At 44.0% G+C, this 20,617-nt stretch overlaps 1 protein-coding gene across 1 annotated transcript in view; it reads right to left on the bottom strand.

The window, feature by feature from the left end:
* IL17RD (interleukin 17 receptor D) overlaps positions 1-20,617 on the bottom strand; it is a 68,188-nt gene that overhangs the window by 9,665 nt on the left and 37,906 nt on the right. Inside the window, exons 2-11 of the mRNA XM_006071708.4 lie at positions 18,557-18,614; positions 13,691-13,816; positions 9,128-9,246; positions 8,493-8,613; positions 6,489-6,533; positions 6,028-6,179; positions 4,905-4,970; positions 4,293-4,347; positions 3,686-3,796; positions 2,680-2,864 (exon numbers count right to left, since the gene is read on the bottom strand). Of these exons, the coding sequence (XP_006071770.2) occupies positions 2,680-2,864; positions 3,686-3,796; positions 4,293-4,347; positions 4,905-4,970; positions 6,028-6,179; positions 6,489-6,533; positions 8,493-8,613; positions 9,128-9,246; positions 13,691-13,816; positions 18,557-18,614 (1,038 nt within the window). The remainder of the gene's footprint in view (positions 1-2,679; positions 2,865-3,685; positions 3,797-4,292; positions 4,348-4,904; positions 4,971-6,027; positions 6,180-6,488; positions 6,534-8,492; positions 8,614-9,127; positions 9,247-13,690; positions 13,817-18,556; positions 18,615-20,617) is intronic.

The following is a 20,617-nucleotide window of genomic DNA, read 5'->3' as shown; positions in this document are numbered from 1 at the left end:
CCTTTTCCTATTTGGAACCAGTCTGTTGTTCCATGTCCAGTTCTAACTGCTGCTTCCTGACCTGCATATAGGTTTCTCAAGAAGCAGGTCAGGTGGTCTGGTATTCCCATCTCTTTCAGAATTGTCCACAGTTCATTGTGATCCACACAGTCAAAGGTTTTGGCATAGTCAATAAAGCAGAAATAGATGTTTTTCTGGAACTCTCTTGCTTTCTCCATGATCCAGCGGATGTTGGCAATTTGGTCTCTGGTTCCTCTGCCTTTTCTAAAACCAGCTTGAACATCTGGAAGTTCACGGTTCATGTATTGCTGAAGCCTGGCTTGGAGAGTTTTGAGCATTACTTTACTAGCATGTGAGATGAGTGCAATTTGCAGTAGTTTGAGCATTCTTTGGCATTGCCTTTCTTTGGGATTGGAATGAAAACTGACATTTTCCAGTCCTATGGCCACTGCTGAGTTTTCCACATTTGCTGGCATATTGAGTGCAGTACTTTCACAGCATCATCTTTCAGGAGTTGAAATACCTCACCTGGAATTCCATCACCACCACTAGCTTTGTTTGTAGTGATGCTTTCTAAGGCCCACTTGACTTCACATTCCAGGATGTCTGGCTCTAGGTGAGTGATCACACCATCTTGATTATCTTGGTCATGAAGATCTTTTTTGTACAGTTCTTCTGTGTATTCCTGCCACCTCTTCTTAATATCTTCTGCTTCTGTTAGGTCCATACCATTTCTGTCCTTTATCGAGCCCATCTTTGCATGAAATGTTCCCTTGATATCTCTAATTTTCTTGAAGAGATCTCTAGTCTTTCCCATTCTGTTGTTTTCCTCTATTTCTTTGCATTGATCGCTGAGGAAGTCTTTCTTATCTCTCCTTGCTATTCTTTGGAAATCTGCATTCAAATGCTTATATCTTTCCTTTTCTCCTTTGCTTTTCACTTCTCTTCTTTTCACAGCTATTTGTAAGGCCTCCCCAGACAGCCATTTTGCTTTTTTGCATTTCTTTTCCATGGGGATGGTCTTGATCCCTGTCTCCTGTACAATGTCATGAACCTCAGTCCATAATTCACCAGGCAATCTATCTATCAGATCTAGTCCCTGAAATCTATTTCTCACTTCCACTGTATAATCATAAGGGATTTGATTTAGGTCATACCTGAATGCTCTAGTGGTTTTCCCTAGAAAATTGTCTTACACTTTCCTTAATTCTCGCTAACATTATATGTTCCGAAAGCTAACTGACCAACCACTTAAAAAAATGTTCCTGCCTGACCCAGCAATTCCATTTCCAGTTATCTATCTTTGAAAAATCAACAGAAATAAGGCAAACTGGAACCAGAGATGTTTAACAATTTGAAAAAACTCAATTATGGTGAATCATTAATATGAACCAAGTGTCTACTTAAAACTTCAGTTTACATAGAACTACTAATAGTTTAAAAAGTCACTGAGGGAAGAGAAAGAAAAAAATAATTCCAATCCATCCAAAATGCAAAACTGCATGTATGAGTTCATCTATGCAGAAAAAGACTGGGAGGAAGTGCAGCAACTTTAACTGTGGTTCCTCTTCTCCAAGTTAAGATTACCACTCATTTTAAAATTTGTCATTCTTTTCTAGTTTCCAAATTTTCTATTACACACACCTGTATTTATGTTACACTAGCCCACCTTTCCCCAGGCTGCTCACTCACAAAGTAAAGCAAATGATGGGTTGTCTGTATTTGAAGACTGTGTGGCACTTGCTGGTCTTTCAGGCTGATCAGCCCACCTCTAGAACCTTCATACGTTAGGAAACCCCGCCAGCCTTATACATATGCTTTACTGACACTAGGGGGCAGCCTCTCCACATGGAGAGTCTAAGAAACTCACTGAGCCCTCCATTTCAAAGCACAAATAACTTCCAAGGGTGTCATTTGTTACTGTGGGGCCTCCAGAGTAAGAGAATCTGCTTGCAATGGTAGAAACACAGATTCGTAGGTTCGATCCCTAGGTCAGGAAGATCCCCTGGAAAAGGAAATGACAACACACTCTGGTATTCTTGCCTGGGAAATCCCATGGACAGAGGAGCCTGGCTGGCAGTCTATGGGGTCACAGAGTTAGACACAACTTAGCGAGTAAACAACAACAAAAAACAGAATTATTGTACAGTTCTTGCATCTGTAAGAAACAGAGCGTGTTTTCCGTGAGAGCTTCAAACTTCACTCGAAAATGAACACTATGACATTATAAAAAAGTTACATGTTAATAGCTTAACTCAAAAGAATAGGCAAGAAACCAGAGTAGACCATATGAGCACGTAACATGTTGTTTTCCCTTATTAGCAAAGCTCCCCCAAAGAATTGTCTAAACCCACTTCTTTACTTACCATTTTCTCTTTGACCCTCCAATGCCATGATGACCTCCTCCCACCACCCTCATTGCACACGGCCATCTGCTCCACCATCCATACACCCAACAAGTCTTTAAAGCTTAAAAAACTTCCTGCGAGGTGGGTGCCACTCAAGGCTTTTGAGCAGGAGCGTGTCGGGGTTAGAACTATGTGTCAGCAAACATTTAGTTTCAATGATGGCTATGACAGACTCAAAGAAGAGTGCCACGGCTAACCCCTGCGTTGGAAGCTAGGAGTTTATTAGCACACATCCCACCCAGGATAAAAGAAGAGACTTTAGATTCCTCACCTCACAGCCACAGAAATCCTGGAGGAAGTAGGCAAAGCACTGGACAACGTTCATGTGATTCTGGCCATCTTTACTGGAATAGCAGAGGAAGACCTTGGGCCGAGGCCGGAGCCTCTCCCTGGGGAGTGCTGTGGTGTACGTGGAGGACTCCGAACTCTCTTCATCTAAGTGTGAATATATATTTTCTAAAGGGGACAAGAAGATAGGGTTGGTGCCCATAAGCAACGCTCTGACTAGTTCCCTATGACTCGAGACGTAATGCTGTCTTCAAGAAACAACAGTCGCCGTGTCACCTGGAGTACTCCCAGCTCCCTAACTCTACCAGCCCCTTGGGTCACCTCGGGGAATGGGACAGCTGATTTCTCCAGTGGAGCCAAAAATGGCCAAAATTTGTTCTTCACCAGAAACTGAGCTTGGTTAAGCCAAAAACACTGCAGGGGCCATCCACCCTCCGCTCTGGTCAGCAGTATCTCGAACCAGCTCTTCCAACTGAGTGAAGCTACCTGACCAATGACGCTTCAATAAAGAGCTGACGTTCTTTAAAACTTTCATTGAGGTTTGGGGGAGTTTTTATGTACAACTTACAAAGGTAAAGTGCATAAATCTTAAGAGTACATTTCAGGAAATTTTCATCTAAGTATATACCTCTGTAACCACCGCTCAGACTAAGGATACGTTTCCAAGTGTCCCACAAGTTTCTCTCCTGTCATCAGACTTTTATAAGTGATAAAGCCCTACCTCTTCCCTTACTCACACCTTTGGACTGCTTATATGCTCATGAATTTATCATCCTGAGTTTTAGAAGGGAAGTACACCTGTCCTTTTAGTGGCTCCTGAGGTTAAAAGTCAAGTATTTTAATTCTGGGAACTACAGCAGCCAAGGAACTGACTACAGGAGTTGTGTGGCTTCCCAATCAACTGCCTGGAGGGACCAAGTGCTCCCAATCTCCCTCTGTTGGCCCCAGTCCTGCCAACTTGGATTGTGGGGGGCACACCACACAAATACCTTGTTGCTTCTTGCGGCACATCACCGTGAAGAGCGTCGCGAATGCCGATATGACGACCAATGGCACGGTGATGGCCACGGCTCTGATGGGCCCAGCCCACGGGGAATGCACTGGGAAGTTTCAAAGGGAAGGCTTTTAGATGTCAGCAGTGTACCAGGTTCAAAGAGAAACATTTTTTTCTTTTTAAAAATAAGCCACATAACAGGTTCCAAGACTCCCTGACCACCTTTCTCTAGTAATGATTCAGTAGTTATAAAAGGATTCACTTTAAAAGGCTGTAGAACACAATTTAACAGCTAGAATCTGCTGAGATCACTGAATACCTTTGAGTGAGAATCTGCCTAAGGAAACCTCCCATCCCACCACTTTGCTTCTGAGGACAATTGACTACTTATTTAATCCCAGTGACACATGTAACACACTGGCTTTGATCTTCCAGGCATCAACATTAGGGTGGAAGCAAAGTCAGATTTGATGGAACATCATGTAAGAGTGAGGAGCTCAAGTATTTTCTTTTCCTAAACCATGAAGTAAGGAAAGTATCAAATACCTTGGTCCACTCTGTAGTCCAGAGGCAGCATTTCAAACACACACACAAAATCTCACCTGGTTTTAAGGCATAATGCATCACTTTTCTTGTCGTATTACTGTCATCGACCAGCTGCAAAGCAGAGGATGCTGTGTTATTTTTTTTTCTTAAGTGATAGCATCTCAACAGATTCCATTCATTTTTCCATCTGTGGTCAGTGGGGCAAGGGGAAGGCAGAGCTACTGTTGCCTGTGACCATTTTCAAGCCGAGATTAGACAGTAACGGTCAGATACATCTCTGCTTTTCCAAGCAAATGAGTATACAGAGGATAGATAAATAGTAAGGCCCTACTGTATAGCACAGGGAACTACATCCAATATCCTGTGACAAATCATAATGGAAAAGAACATAAAATAGGAAATGTATATGCGTGTGCATGTATAACTGAATCACTTTGCTATACAGCAGAAATTAACACAACATTGTAAATCAACTATACTTCAATAAAACTTTTTGAAAAAACAGAATTCCCTGGTGGTCCAGTGATTAGGACTCAGTGCTTTAACTGGCAAGGCTCTGGGTTCAGTCCCCGGTTGGGGAACTAAGATCCTGCAAGCCACATGGTACAGCAAAAAAAAAGAAAATGTTTTTTAATAAAAATAATAGGGCTTTCTTGAGTTGCGTGTACCTCAATTATATAATCCCCAGGAGACACATTTTGAAGAAGGCAGCTGGTTATCTCTGTATTTTGCTCCTGCAAAGAAACAAATAACACTTTAAAACTTTCTTCTCAGTGATGGTCACCAGGACCCCTCTTTTGTTTTGGAACTGAATGAAGGAGACTTCCCACCAGTTTCAATTATGTTTTCAGAAGATGACAATTAGAAAGCAACTGTGCATATCTGAACTTCACTCTGATAAAAGGCCCAGGAGAACCCTCGACCCCTGTCAGAGACTATGCTTGGCTGGTAGTGCCCAGAGCAGCAGTTTTTTATTTGAAGACAAAGCAGCTAGTTAGAATACCTTTTACTTAATAAACGGGAAAGAATTACCCTCCCCTGTTTGTGCATATTTTATGTGCCATAATTTTGACTTGAGTAGAAGGTCAATGACAGAGGTGAGAGCAGGCAGGAAAACCAAACTCGGCACACGCATCTATAAGGGTGCTGGTTTCTGCCACCAGCACCAAAAGCCTCTCTTGGTACTCTTGTGGGGTCATCGAGCAGCCTCGTGAACTTCCATGAAATACCGTCCACTCCCTCTGACTATCTCAAATTTAAGGACTTGGTTACTGAATTTCAAGTTAACCTTGGCCTCTGTATAAATTACAAGCCACTGACATGCTAGTGACTTGGCTCCCAGATTAGCTGTGAGGCCTTAAGCAGCAGGCCAGGCGACCTCCACGGGCCTCAGGTTCTACATCTCTAAAAGAAGGGTAACAGCAGCTTTGGTTTCATTGAGCTGTAAAGACTCAATGACCACAGAGCTTGCTGACTGGCACACAGTGAGCACCTGATTCAGGTCTGAAATACTTAAGAACTGACAATTACGTCACTGTTTCGGTTCCTTTGGTAAAACTTCACTGGCTACATCAGCACTGGGCCAGATAGGGAAGAGATAATTAGATAATTAGAGAGTGAGGGGTGACTCAGGATGACCCTGAGATGAACTCAGTGATAACATTCTGGAATAGCTACCTACTGCTCACAGACCACAGAGCCTCATGTTCACACTGAACCATCCAAATTCCAGAGGCTCTGGGGTCACTTTAAAACACACAGTGGTTTCTTTATGCATACCCAGCAGCTTACCTGTTTACAGGTCTTTCGCTTGAAGGGTCCTTCATGCTTGAGCTTGTAATGAAGATAGAAGAAACGGAAGCCAAAGGTGTGGGGCGCATGGTCAAAAGATACCTGCATGTCCGAACCGTGCTGAGTGATGTTGAGGTTCCGAGGCTTCCAGACTAGGGGGAGGAAGGACCAGAGTGAGTACCCTGAGGCCACCCTGACTCCACTTGGGATTGGACAAAGACAGCTCAGTCACTCTGTCACTCTGTCATATCCAACTCTTTGCAACCAAAGGGCCTGTAGTCCGCTAGCCTCCTCTGTCCATGGGATTATCCCAGTAAGAATACTGGAGTGAGTTGGCATTTCCTCCTCAAGGGAATCTTCCCAACCCAGGGATCAAACCCACTTCTCTGACATTTCCTGCACTGGCAGGCAGATTCTCTACTACTGTGCCACCTGGGAATACCAAGGACAGCTATACTTACAGGGTTTACAAGCCAGGTTGTCCGGCTGCAATAGCAGGTCACACGCTATTAAGAAAGACACATGTTTTTAGTTTTAGGGCAGTTTGACATCTTCCTCATCTAACAATTCAATACAATATAAATATTCAGCACTGAACGTTTCTGGAAAGAATGTAAAACATAGCAACTGCATCGATTCAACAATGCTTTTCAGTATAGCCCAGTTGTATCTTGTGAAAATTTGAATTGTACAATATAAAGATATTAATGCAGCTCATTTTATGCCACTTAAGTGGAAACAATATGAAGCCACCTACTTTTTAAAAGCTTGTCAGGTATTACATAGTTTCAAGGCCATGCCCAAGGGCAGCAGGACTGTGTTCATGTTTCTGTCCTATGGAGGGGCTCTGTTTTAGCTGTAGGCAGAAATAATGCCAGCCCCTACCCAATTGCAGAGTGGTTAGGCATAAGAGAACACTGGAGTGATCCTGGCAACTTTTCTTGAGGTTACTTTAACTTCTGCTGGCTCTCCAACTTAAAATCCTTTTGATGGAGTCTAAAAATGACATCCAGCCATCTACTAAGTAGCAAGCAGTACCAGTGCTGAAAACGAGGAGCTTTGAAATCGGATTTAAATGTGATTAAAGAAAAAAACAAAACACCATGACAGAGGCCCTATATGCCATGCTGCTAACACAGGAGGACCCTCTGGAAAATATGCTTACGATGCCAAGAAAATCAAAGGCTGCATTAAGGTCACGGTGCCCTGAAATGGTGATAAATGCACCTTCTGTCCCGCCTCACCCCCAGAAAGACTCTGATTCTGATGAAGAAAATTAAAGTAGGCTAGTTTTGATTTAGGCAAGCTTTCCATAAACACATTCTTTGAATCCTCTATCTGGTTGTTACATGTAAGGCATTGAGAGATACTATAAAATGCACATGGTCTCTGTCCTATGGAATCTTATTTTCATTAAGACAACGAACGTCTCTGCATAGAAAACCACTACCGTGTTAAAAGAAGAAAACCATCAGGGTAAGAACTCTGCAGAGCAGAGTAAGAACTCTAAAGCAGCAATTTGGGCTGTTGAAAGACACAGAACAGGTGGAAAAGGAGAGGCAGGCAGAGAGGGGAACCCTGTACAGCCAGTGCTTGGTTGCAGGGTGAGGACTCCAGAGTCGGGCTCCGTGGCATTCAAATCCCAGCCCCCCAGCAGCCCCTTTAACCTCTCTGTGCGTGGCTCCACCTCTGCTAAGTGGAGATGGCAAGATTAAATCCTTTGTAGGGCTGTTATGGAGGTCAACTGCATTAATACTTGGGAAGTATGTAGAATGGAGTCTGGCACAGAGATGTTAAATAAATAAACTTCCTAGAATGAGGTGACCTCAGGGACACTACTTGATTTTCTTAACCTAATCTTGAAAAAATGACAGGCAGCCACCCACAGAGGCTACCCTCCTGAGGACAGGTACAGAATGGAATCATTTCATGCTTACCCTTCACCTTAAAATAAACTTATACTTTCTTTTCCTCTTCTTAAGTTAAACAATTTTACTACATGGCTGTATTGCAGCACCTTCAACAAAGGTCAACTGTCATGTCTGCTCTATAACAAGCCAGGAACGGGTGTTTCTGGTTAGATGAACAGTTGTTGCTTAGTTGCTCTATTGTATCTGACGCTTTTGTGACCCCATGGACTGAAGCCTGCCAGGTTCCTCTGTCTATGGGATTTCTCAGGCAAGAATACTAGTGTGCATTGTCATTTTCTTCTCCAGAGGATCTTCCTGGCCCAGGGGTCAAACACATGTCTCCTGCATTGGCAGGCGGATTCTTGACCACTGAGTCGCCACAGAAGCCTGGGTCAAATCTTAATTTTAAAAAATGCATTTCTGGATGCTTTTCTCTTCTCCATGCTAGTTTCATACTAGTATTTCATGTACTCTTGAACATATCTCTGTCAAAATGTCTTTAAAAGCAGGAGAAATATCTCCCCGTGGAAAGTAGGCAGGAAAGACCATACTCACTGCGGGTTCTGAAGAAGAAAGGGTGATAATTGCTTTCGTTTTTAATGGAAGGAAAAGGGACGATCTTTACAAAGTAATCTGTTTCAAATTTCATATTCAGGAAAGGTTGAGATTCCATCCCCTAAAAGGGATCAAAAAACATGTGTGATGTCACGGAGAAATCACCCACGCCTCTACCTACGTGCAAGAGTTCCAGTCCATCCTGATGGTCCCCCAGACACAGTTCTAGGGTTGGGGGGGGGTGTCCCAGGGAAGGAAGAAGTCATGTTTCTTTTCCAGACCAAGTTTAGGTTTAGACCCCTAAATGAAAAGGAATATGGACAACACTGTCTGTTTTTCCGACAGTGAAGCCGAGGCTCCAAGCTGGTGGGGAAGAGCCCACATCCTCTCCTGAGGGCACAAAGCCACCTTCCAGGACGGCTGCTCCACTCCAGCTTGTAACCTGAGAGGTGTGTCTGTCTACCACCAGGTCGTGCTGGAGGGTTTCTGGGAGTGTGCAGCAGGCTCGCCCACCTGGGCAGGCGGGCTGGAGTCCACAGCCCCTCCTCCTGCAGTTTCGCAGGCTCTCAATAGACCATTCAGTCCCCAGAACAATGGCGCGTCTTCAGGGGTGCATTCCCCTGCATGCGACTTACAGCTCTTTTGAAGCTACTGTTGAGCTGCTTCGGGTCCTTTAGAATCAGTTGTTGGCACTGTCGTCCCTCTGACTTCAGCTCCTCCAGTATGACCCGAAATCCTTTTAGGAATTCGATGCCTGAGCAAAGCAGAATGCTTTTATTAATATGAAAAGAGGACCTAATTACTTTTGAACACACTTTCCTTCCTCTAAGATCACCGTCCTCTCCCCCTATACAACAGAGTAAAAGGCATTCTAAGTCAGGCAGGAATATCTGGGTTTACAGAAAGGAAAAAGGCATACCCTGTATTCCTCTTGTACAGGCCAGGTGATTTTCTGTCCCACCATTACTAATGAATAAATTTCTAATCCTGCCAGCCATTTCACCAACGTCCGTTTGCTTTATGACATTAGGGTTCAAATATTTAGACCCAAGTCACAATTGATCATAAAAATCTGCAGTGGAATATATAATTTCTATGTCATTAAACAAGGTGTATTCAGCTGACAATCATCTCCAGTGCTGACTAGGGACTTGCCCCAAACCATGTTTCAAGTACTTTCCGTTTTAGTCCTATATTTGCTGGCATGTTTCACTGAGCAACGTAGAAAATTCCCAGCAAAGTGTGTGTCTGCACCCAAGGGGGTCCTGGGCTGGAGATTAAATAGCTTAGGAGAATGCCTATGTGATTTACAAAGCCGTTCTTGCTCTAATCATGCCTGAAAGGCAGACACCCAAGAGCTGCCCAGTGTGCGCTCTTGATGCTGCCCTCAGAGGCCCCCGGGACGCCCACAGCGCCACTGAAAGGGACTGGCCCAGCCTCCTGCCACCTGAGCTTCCCCTGCTGCACGTCCAACTAGCTGCTTTCAAAAGGATTAAGCTCTGATGGCCACGGGAGCCGGTGCTAGGGCTTCGTATCCCATGGAGACTGGAGAGGTCCAACTGCAGCTGGAGCTCCCCGAAGCAGGCCTCAATTGGCAAGATATCGATTTCGCATTCTTTCGAAACACCAGACAAGGAGACATTTTCAACCCTTCCCCTTTCCAGGGCAAGAGTAATTGCACAGGATGCAATTAAGCAGGTGGCAAATTATCGATGGCAAAGGCCAAGGAAATCTTTTTCTCTTTCGAATAGGTTCTCCAATCCTGTAATTATTTGATGAAGAGCACATATTTTATGGTGGGAAGGGCAAAGGAGTTACAATTAGAGCTTCACGACTTAAGAGGTTGGAGCATAGAGGGCACAAGTCCGGACCCTGCCGTGTTGTAGTATTTTGAGTACAAAGCTTCCTGCAGGAGTGAGGGCTGGCGGATCCACAGCCAGAGATTCACACATGCTGACCAGATCCAAGGTTTCTGACCAGCAACTATTCAGATCTCACAGGAACTTGTCTTTTGAAATCCTCCCATTCCTCCCCTCCAAATATTTTTGAACAAATCCTTATTATTTATACTAAGATTTAATTCATGCATTGTTGCCAGAACTGTTTAAACAAAAGCCAGGTGATTGATATGACTGTAAGACTGTACCTCTCACAATTACAGACAAATTCATCAGTTGGAGGTGGGAGTGGGTGATTCCAGTTCTTATATTCAAAAAGACTTGCCTGGAAAACCACTATTCCAAGTCTGGGAGTAAATGTAAATCTTATAGTAACTGGTTTATCAAAATATTATAACATCTCATAGTTAGACCATGTTTATAATTTTATAGGGCAGTAAAATAAACGGACTTATTTACTCCTTGTCATTTAACTGATTGAATCCTTCTCACAACCACAAGAGGAAGGTATTGTCCCCACTTTATAGATGAGGAAACAGAGGTGTACAGACACTAGATGACTTGCCCAGAGTCACAGAGGGATGAAATGGCCCAGGTCGGATCAAACCCAGAGTACTCGTAACGCATGTGTTTTTCTATCTCCCAGTTCAGTTCAGTTCAGTCGCTCAGTCGTGTCCAACTCTTTGTCACCCCATGAATCGCAGCACGCCAGGCCTCCCTGTCCATCACCAACTCCCGGAGTTCACTCAGACTCATGTCCATTGAGTCGGTGATGCCATCCAGCCATCTCATCCTCTGTCGTCCCCTTCTCCTCCTGCCCCCAATCCCTCCCAGCATCAGAGTCTTTTCCAGTGAGTCTATCTCCCAAGGAGTCTCCTTAATAGAACCTCATAGAAATTGCTACAATCTATCCAGCCATCCCCACCCACACACTGTCATGCAGGAAAAGCTCATCTTTCTGCCCTCAGGGTTCCACATGTCAGTTCTCCTCACATCTCTTGCTTTCATTCTAAAGAGGGAGACTGCAATGTGTCAGGCCAACCCTTTAACCATTTTTAGCCTTAGGTTGGAATGACCACTTCTCTTTTATCCACAGAGGATGTTTTTCCTTTTAAATGTTAAGATAATGTTATTTTTGGAAAACCTGTTGCATTCAGACCCAGTGGTATTTACACAGAGAAGTGAGTCAGGCCCACAGGTCTGATCCATTCTCCCTGTCTCTGTACTCACCTTTTCTGAATCTGGTTCCTTTGAGATTTACCACTTTATCTTACTTTTTCCTTGGTCAGACTTTTTTTTTAAATTCTAAGATTGGGTGGCAATATCCTAGGAAACCTGAGGACCGGGATCTGATGATGATAACAACAGATGATGATAACAACAGACACTGTTTTTAAGAGTTCTCTTTAGAAATGTACTCTGTGTGTGTGTTGTCCTTAATTCTTTTTCTACTTTTAACAGGTTTATTGAGGCATAATTGGCATACAATTAGTTTCATTTTACAGAGAACATTTTCATATACTTTGACTTATGTGTATACCCATGAAACTGTCATTAAAACCAAGAACTTACTTATCACCTCCCAATTCTTCCTCATGTCTCTTTATACTCCCTCTCACTTCTGTTCCCAGGCAATAAGGAACCTGCTTTTTGCCCCTAAAGCTTTGTTTGTATTTTATTGAATGTGTCAATGCTTTTTTTTTTTGGTCTTGCTGATTTCACTCAGAAAAACTATTTTGAAATTCATCCACATTGTTAAGTATATCACGATTTCATTCCTTCATTGCTGGGTGGTGTTCCATTGTGTGACCACACCACAGCTGGTGTATCAGTTTATGCACTGGACATTCAGGATGTTTCTAGTTTTGGACAACTGAAAATAAAGCTGCTATGAATGTGTGTGTGGATATATGCTTTCCTTTCTCTTGGGTAAATAGTAGTCAAATGGCTGGATCATGTGGTAATACACATATAACTGTTCAGGAGAAAACAAAAAGTTTTCCCAAAGTAGTTATCCCATTGTACATTTCCACTCAATAATCTTTTGTTTTTGCAATTTTTTTTGATTATGCGTGCTCAGTCATTTCAGTCGTGTCCAACTCTCTGTGACCCCATGGACCATGGCCCGCCAGGCTCCTCTGTCCATGGGATTCTCCAGGCAAGAAAACTGGAGTGGGTTGCCATTTCCTTCTCCAATGAGAAAGTATGAAGTGAGTGAAGTGAATGAAGTGAAACTGTTCAGTCTAGGTTGATTTATAATGTTGTATTAGCTTCTGCTGAATAGCAAAGTGAATCAGTTATACATATACATGTATCCACTCTGTTTCTAACTCTTAAATGAGGAGAAAGTCATATGCCTCAGATGGGGAAGCTGAGGCTCAGACATGTTTAAATGTTTCTCCTAAAGGTTGTCTGTGTGTGTGTGAGCACACACTGCCGTGTCTGACTCTTGGCAACCCCGTGGACTGTAGATTGCCAGGCTCTTTTTCACATGGGATTTTTCCAGGCAAGAATACTGGAGTGGGTTGCCATTTCCTTATCCAGGGGAATCTTCCTGACCCAGGGACTGAACCTGTGTCTCTTGCATCTCCCACAGTGGCAGATGGATTCTTTACTACAAGCGCACCTGGGTAGCTCATCCTAGGTGTAAACCCAGGCCCATCTGAACAAATGAGCCCTCTTCATATCCCACACTCAACTACCTCATCCTATCCTGGGCATCATCAATTCATTAAAGAGGACAAGCAGATTCAGCCATAACCTGAATCTGGCCAGATAATGTAGGTTTGTTGTTGTTGTTTTTTCTGTTTGTTTGGCTTTTTTTTTCAGTCCATACAATTTAAGTATAAATTCAGTTCGTTTCCAACATTTAAAAATTGTTGATTCCGTGATTTCTCCTGAAAACTGGGGTTGTCCTGACAACTCACAAAATGTGCCAAGGCTAGGCTGGTGCATCTCGATGTGGCCACAGAAATGCTGGATCCTGAATCCATTACATTCTCGGCTAGGCCACTCATACCCCCACTCCTGCTGAGACACACAAGAAAGACCTCAGTGACATTTACCATTCACACACTATTATTTACAAACCTACATCTCTTTCGATAACAGCCAAGGGAACAAAAGATGAGCCATGAAGCCCAGCATGAAGCAGCAAGAGTTACAATCAAGTAGTGTCTGTGCAGAGGCACACCTAAGCTACACTTGTGTCAAGACCTACTTGGCCCCAGGAGGCCACTGCACTTAGGACCTCTGTATTGGGTACCACCCACCATCGTAGACTCCACTTGGACCACTTACCGAGGGCCCCGGGGGACCAAAGAATGGTGACAGCCACTTGGTCGTGGCAGGCGTACTGACTGATGGTGATGTTCTGGGCGTCGGCGATCATGTGCTTCCCCACCGGATTCAAGTAAGTGGTGCAGTCTAGAGGGTTGGGAGAACCAGGACAGTTAGATTTAAACATTTGTTTCTTTCTTTTTCCAAGTTCATCTTCTCAAATTATACAGAGCATGCTCGGAGTTAGCCAAATCTACTCTGTTTAAAGATGTGTGCTTCAAAGCCCACAGATGACATCAAAGGTTAGCTGTGTGGAAAACTGTTAAGATGCTGCAGCAGGGTTTATGTATAACACTACCACCCCCTCGCTTTTGAGTTAAAGTGGCTGGAGGATTATGTAAGGTCTGGAGTTTGCTGTATCAGACATTCACTTTTTTACTACTCTGACAGTTTACCTAAATCAGTAATAACTTAGGTTAGTTCAAAATTTTTTCCAATGTTACAGAGTGATCGGAAACCAAACAATGACCAAGTAATCTGGGGTTTATTCTTTTTCAGAAGAAGCCTAGAGGGCAAGGTGACTGTGGAAGAGGAACTCTTAGGAGGATGTGAACTCGAGGGGGCGTCATTCACAGCCAGGCTGTTAAAGAATCCAATTAGGACCTGCCAAAGGGACCAAGAGATTTGGTGATAAGCAGAGCACCTTGGATGTTAACTACCAAGACAAAGGTAAAACTTTTGTTCCCAACACTACCTCATCAAAGACACCCACAACACCCACTGAATCCAAACACTCCCATGGTGCTTGAAAAAAAACGAAAACCACTGATTCTTTGATTTTGTCTGAGGACATGACTCATTGCCACCTGCCAGTGCAGCAGCTGTGCCACCTGGTGTTGCTAAGTACACTTTCAAAGTCTGCACGATCCTAAAAAAGCAGCCAGAAGCATCCAGCCAGACCAGGAGGGGACCTCAGAGGATGGCTGCAGGCTGTTTCAGCCACGCGTGCAGGGAGAGCTGCCAGCCTTCACTGCAGACATCAGAATTACGTTGCTTTATCGCTATTTCTTTTCAGTGATTAAGCCTGAAGACTTTAGTATCTGATGCAAAAGGTCTTCCATCAGATTTCAAACCTACTCATTACCCTCTCAGAAGTCAGGGGGCTTTGGGGGTGAAGCATTCAGAAGTATTTTCTAAGAAGCTTGGTGAGTTTGTGGCATTCCCATCCCCCCTCCCCATAAACTACACCACACATTTCCCATTTTTTATGACGAAAAATATTCACAAGATATCTGAAAGTCTCAAAAGAACATAAGAAAAACATAAAAGTCATCCATAACCTCCCACCACACAGAAGTAACTGCTAACGTCTAACGGATACTTTTGCAAGCCTTTTAACGTGCACATGATATTCTTCTAAAGCTTCTTCTAAGGGTTCAACACACACGCACTGAAAGCACGCCCCTCCTCTTTGAAACTCCATCTTCCACTCTGCCCTGTGTTCTGCTTTTTTGCCTAACTCCTACAGAAGGCACACTCCCTTCTGCAAACTCCATCTGCTTCAGAAACAATCACCTCTACATTTCAGTATTACTTTTGAAAAGATGTTAATGATTAATAAAACCAAATTCTACTTCTGATGAAAACTCACTCTCAAAGTGTTCTACATGTGTTCTCTAGATAGACGAGAACTTTAAAGTAGGGGGAAGAAATGTTGAAACATCTGGTTTAACACACACATTGAACAAACAAGGAAACTGTAGCTACAGTGATCGACTAGGTGGGCTTGCAGTGTCGCTAGTGACCAGCCCAGGGCCAGGACACAACGCCCCCTCTGAGGGCTCACACAAAAGGCTCTTGCCATTCTATCTCCAGCACAAAGCTGGACTGAAACATAAGTTCTGAGTCAGAGGTATTAACCTGCAGAAATCCTGGCTGAGACCAGCTTCCCAATAAAAAAAAAAAAGGAAAAAAGAAGACGACAAAATCCCACCAAATGTATAAAGTTCAGACATTTTCATTTATTGAGATATATAATGAAAGAAGGGGCCTTCCAGGTGGCACTTGTAAAGAACTCGCCTGCCAATGCAGGAGACATGAGAGACACAAGTTTGATCCCTGGGTCAGGAAGATCCCCTGGAGAAGGGCAAACCACTCCAGTATTCTTGCCTGGAGAATCCCATGGACAGAGAAGTCTGCCAGGCTACAGGTCCCAAAGAGTCGGACACAACTGAAGCAACTTAGCACTGCACAGTACATAATGAAAGAAACCTTTGACTTCAAACAGCTTTAGGAAAAGATTCATGAACAAAAGTAAGTCATGTCTTTTTCTTTCCTCTTTTTTTCATTTCTAATGTCAAAATTGGCATTCTCTGGGTTTCTGCAAATACAATTATGCAAATATAAAGTCTATGAATTAAAAAAATGTATTATTATCTATTCAGGCATTACCCCCTCAGAGCCTGAAGGAGAAACAAGAAATCCAATGTGAAAGGAGGCAAGATCTGAGAGCAAGATCTTAAAGGCAAGACATTTTCTTTCTTTGTAACATTAAATGGAAAAGGAATAGAAAAGTAACATTTCTGTACTTTAATACTTTTGGTGAAAACTTGGTAATTGGTTCTTAGCTATTTCAAACAGAACTAGTAGCCAGTCAACAGAGCAGTAACAGGAATTTCCTTGTGGGAGAAATAAATTATCTTTTTCAATGGAAAACAATAACTAAGTTTTTTTTTGCACAGCCTGGATCCAATTATTAGCAACTCTAACATTTTGGATTCTGGTTACAAAATAATTATGCCCAAATGACATTTGGCCAAAATGCAACCTAGCTTCAGATGTCTCAGGAGTTGAGTTGTGAATTAAATTCTAATTAAATGCCAAAGAATCAGAAAGAATATAATGACCAAGAGACAGACACTGGCAATGGGTGTCACGCATCTAGTCCCATGAAGGAAACACTAAGGCACTTTTAAGTTTTATAGGTATGGATTCTCTTTCACAAAACCCCACATTAAATTAGAGATGCAAATAGTTGTTTGCAGCTGACTGGAAAGTTTTGAACTTTGAACGTAATACAAGATCTCACAGGACCAAGAACATATTATTAGAAATTAACTTTCTAATCTAAAGAAAGATCCCTTACACGTGTCTTTACTTAGCTGAGTCAAGTCTCACGGACTTGCAAATCTTTCCTTACCATCATAACATTTACCCAGAACATGCACGCCTCATGGACGTGAAGTATCCGAGTTTCCCATGTTAAGTCCTCATCGGTGAAAGCACCCATGTCAGCAACTGTGGGCATGGACTTGACATCCGTACTTGTATTTAAAATTGTTAGGTTGCACACATAACCTCAAAAACCCTGCTTTAGCCGTGTTGATTCCAAAGGCCCAGTGTGACCTCCAGCCCTTACTCGTGATTCTCCCCAAGAGATGAATCAAACATCAGGAGTCACTAATATGAATCAATCTCCTTCCTGTCAACATTCTTACCTATAAATTATGGCTCATAAGGCTAAAATTGCTCATAATTCTATATAATTACCTTCTAGGGCATGAAAGCAGATGCTCAGAGGGGGTTCTACATGCTTCATCAGAAAAAAAAAAAAAAAAAACCCAACCTGCCCTCAGGAAACAATTTGGTCAGAAAAAGTCACAATTCCTTGCCAGAAGGGCCCAAAAAGGTGCTTGGGTTCCAGCTCCAGTTGGAATGACTTCTGATAGTAATAGGTATCAGTCACTGAGGGCACACTGAAGGCCACATCCTGAGATAAGCAGTTACAAGCATTACCTCACTTAAGTCTCAAAATGGTGCTGAGGAAGTTAATCATTACTTCACATGATGAGAAAACCGAGGTTTCAAACAGTGGAGTCGTTGGCCATCGTTCACGGCTGATGAGGTGCGGGATGGGGTGAGAACTCAGGCCCCCATCAGAGATGGCTGACTGGAGACACCCGGGCCCATCTGAGACACAGATTAACTCGGCCCACTCTGTGTTTGTGAAAACTCTTAAGTAAACACCAATATATTTTTTAAATTAATTTATTTATTTTAATTGGAGGATAATTACAGTACTGTGGTGGTTTTTACCATGTATTGACATGAATCAACCCTGGGTGTACATATGTCCCCCGTATCCTGAAACCCCCCTCCCCCCTTCCTCCCCACCCCATCCCTCTGGGTTGTTTCAGAGCACCAGCTTTGAGTGCTCTGCTTCATGCATCGAACTTGCACTGGTCATCTATTTTACATATGGTAATATACAATATATATATTTTTAAATCCGTGCTGGGACCTCCCTTGGTGGTCCAGTGGTTAAGACTTTGTACTCCCAATGCAGGGGGCATAGGTTTAATCCTTGGTCGGGGAACTAAGGTCCCTGAATGCCACACAGCATGCCTCCCCCATCAGAATGCTCAAACTAAAAAAATTCAAATTCCCCACTCCTCTTGGAAACCACATCTGACTGAGCTGGAACGGAGGACCCAGTGCTCCTCTAGGACCAGACACGGGCTGTCCAGTTTACCACCGTCCCTATCACTCTCAAGCATCCTGTGCTTGGGGTGCTTTGCTCATGTGACCCCTGCTGGGCCCAAGGGCATCTGGGTTGTTCCTAAGGATACGGCTATCTCCTGAAGAAAGCAGGGGAGGTCTCCCCACACAGCTTCTCTCAGCACTCTGGAGGACAACCGACCTGTTCAAGCTCTGAAATACTTGGGTGGCTTAGATGAGTCTGAGGTGCTTTGGCTCTGTTGATAAACCTGAGCAAGTTCAGGAAACCCCCCAACTCGAGGACCTGCAGGGTCCCCGATTAAGCACAACCATGCAAGCTTTAGATCACTGAAGGGGCTCTGTTCTTCAGTGGTCAAGTCATTTACTTACTGTCATATCTGAAGGTGATGTTGTGCAGCCCGCTGTTTCTGCTGGCCAGCCCCACTCCCTGCAGGAAAACAGGAGAACATGAGGAGCCAATTTGCTTTTCCAGCCCAGATCCCCTTGGAGTCACAACGCACACATGATCACAGAGACCCAGGGTCATGCCAGTCACCGAGCAACATCCACGCTCTTCATGGCCCCCCGCCCCCGGTCCCCCCCCACCCAACTCCCTCCAGCCCAGGAGGTTCCTAACTGCCAGGCCACAGGGATCAGGGGTACTCACTTCCCCTGAAACAATAGCAGCAGGCTGCTCTGTGTTTGGGGGTTAAATAATAATTCATTAACAGTAAAATTGGGAGAGAGAGCGAGACCATGAGCTGCCAGCTGGAGCCCTTCCAGTTGGATCCACTTTGAGCACTGATTGGTTATAAAATTTGCCTACCAGACACTCTTGTCCAAAAGCCCTATTAAGCCACGACAGATAGGCAATTCCTAAAGTTCGAGGAAACAGGTTTTTCATTCCAAGAGCGGGAATGAGTGTGGGAATAAGCTGTTACTTTTAATGAGAAAATTCTTCACTGCCTCCATACCTATGCTTGGAGCATAGACGGTGGGTCATAAAAGAAAAAGAAAGGACTTTAAAAGGTCTACCTCTGACTCTCAGTGATGTGGCCGCTAGCCATCTGCACTCCTAATAGCAGGGCTAACAGCTCCGCCAGACTTCCCACTTTAATTACAGCATCCACACGGGAGCCCCCGGCATCCTCCTGGTGGCCCCGCCTTTTCCTGACCCACCACTTATCCACCATGGGAAAGATCAGCTAAGACTCTGGTTTAACTGTTTCTGTAACCATCAGCAAGTGCACCATTCAGCATGAATTGCAGGATTCTTCCCCCCACACAAAATGTTAATTCTTAGATGCTAACTGATGGGAAAATATTCTAACCACACAGCTACAATTTCCACCCGACAAGGAGGATGCTGGGGAAAACCATATGCTGGCAGTCTGGTATTTAATGGGCTGTCGTTACACCGAGATGCAATGTGCGGAAGCCTTCTGACGGAGCCCGGGGTCTCAGGCCACAGTCCCAGCACATCCATATGGTGCAGGCATGTTCACTCGGCTTATCCTGAGGCCAGGCACACCCACTGAAACTGTATCCCTGGGCTCAGATAAACACAGACCTTGGGAAAGCACAGCTGTGCAGAAAGGGATGGACACACCTCGTTCTAATTAAAGTGAGGAAGAAATGGTTAACAGAAAATCTAAATCATCATGGCACATTAGCTCCACGATCAGTTGGGGTTCCCCTCCCCTTCTTCCTGGTTCACCTTCCTTTTCCAGCTGTCCTCCTTCCATCCTCCCTTCCACGTATATACAAGATTCCAGAATTCCTCACCTGAGTTGAAACACTTTGCAAAGTGTTAATACCTTACTCAAACCTTAAATGCCTCTATTACTGCTTAGGGATAGGCCCACAGTCTGCAACTGGAGGATGCCCAAGCTACAGATGGCCACAACCAGAGCACCACAACCAGAAGGAGACCAGGAAGAAGAGGATACAGTACCTCCACGACCCCTAGGTCTTAGGACCCCCAAGACACCCAAGCCATACCCTTCACCTCCCATACAAAACCCCAGGACCAAAATTCACTTGGATTCCCTGGTGGCTCAGATGGTAAAGAATCTGTCTGCAATGCAGGATGCCAGGATTCGATCCCTGGGTTGGGAAGATCCCCTGGAGAAGGGAATGGCAACCCACTCCAGTATTCTTGCCTGGAGAATCCCATGGACAGAGGAGCCCGGTGGGCTATAGTCCATGGGGTCGCAAAGAGTCAGACATGAATGAGCGACTGACGCACATCTATTATGAGTCAAACATTAGGCGAGGTACTGTGGTGAATGAAAGTCATTATCCCTACCCTTGAGAGCAAAGTGGTTCATTCATTCAAAGAATGCAAATCACACATAGCACATACAGACAAATCTCAAATCACACCTTGACCCTCCAAGAACTCTCGGTATAGAAGGCATACAAGGTCTATGTAACTATGGTAACAGGGCC

This window comes from Bubalus bubalis, chromosome 21 (assembly GCF_019923935.1).
Source record: "Bubalus bubalis isolate 160015118507 breed Murrah chromosome 21, NDDB_SH_1, whole genome shotgun sequence".
Lineage (NCBI taxonomy): Eukaryota > Metazoa > Chordata > Mammalia > Artiodactyla > Bovidae > Bubalus > Bubalus bubalis.
This window is presented reverse-complemented; position numbering and strand designations above follow the sequence as displayed.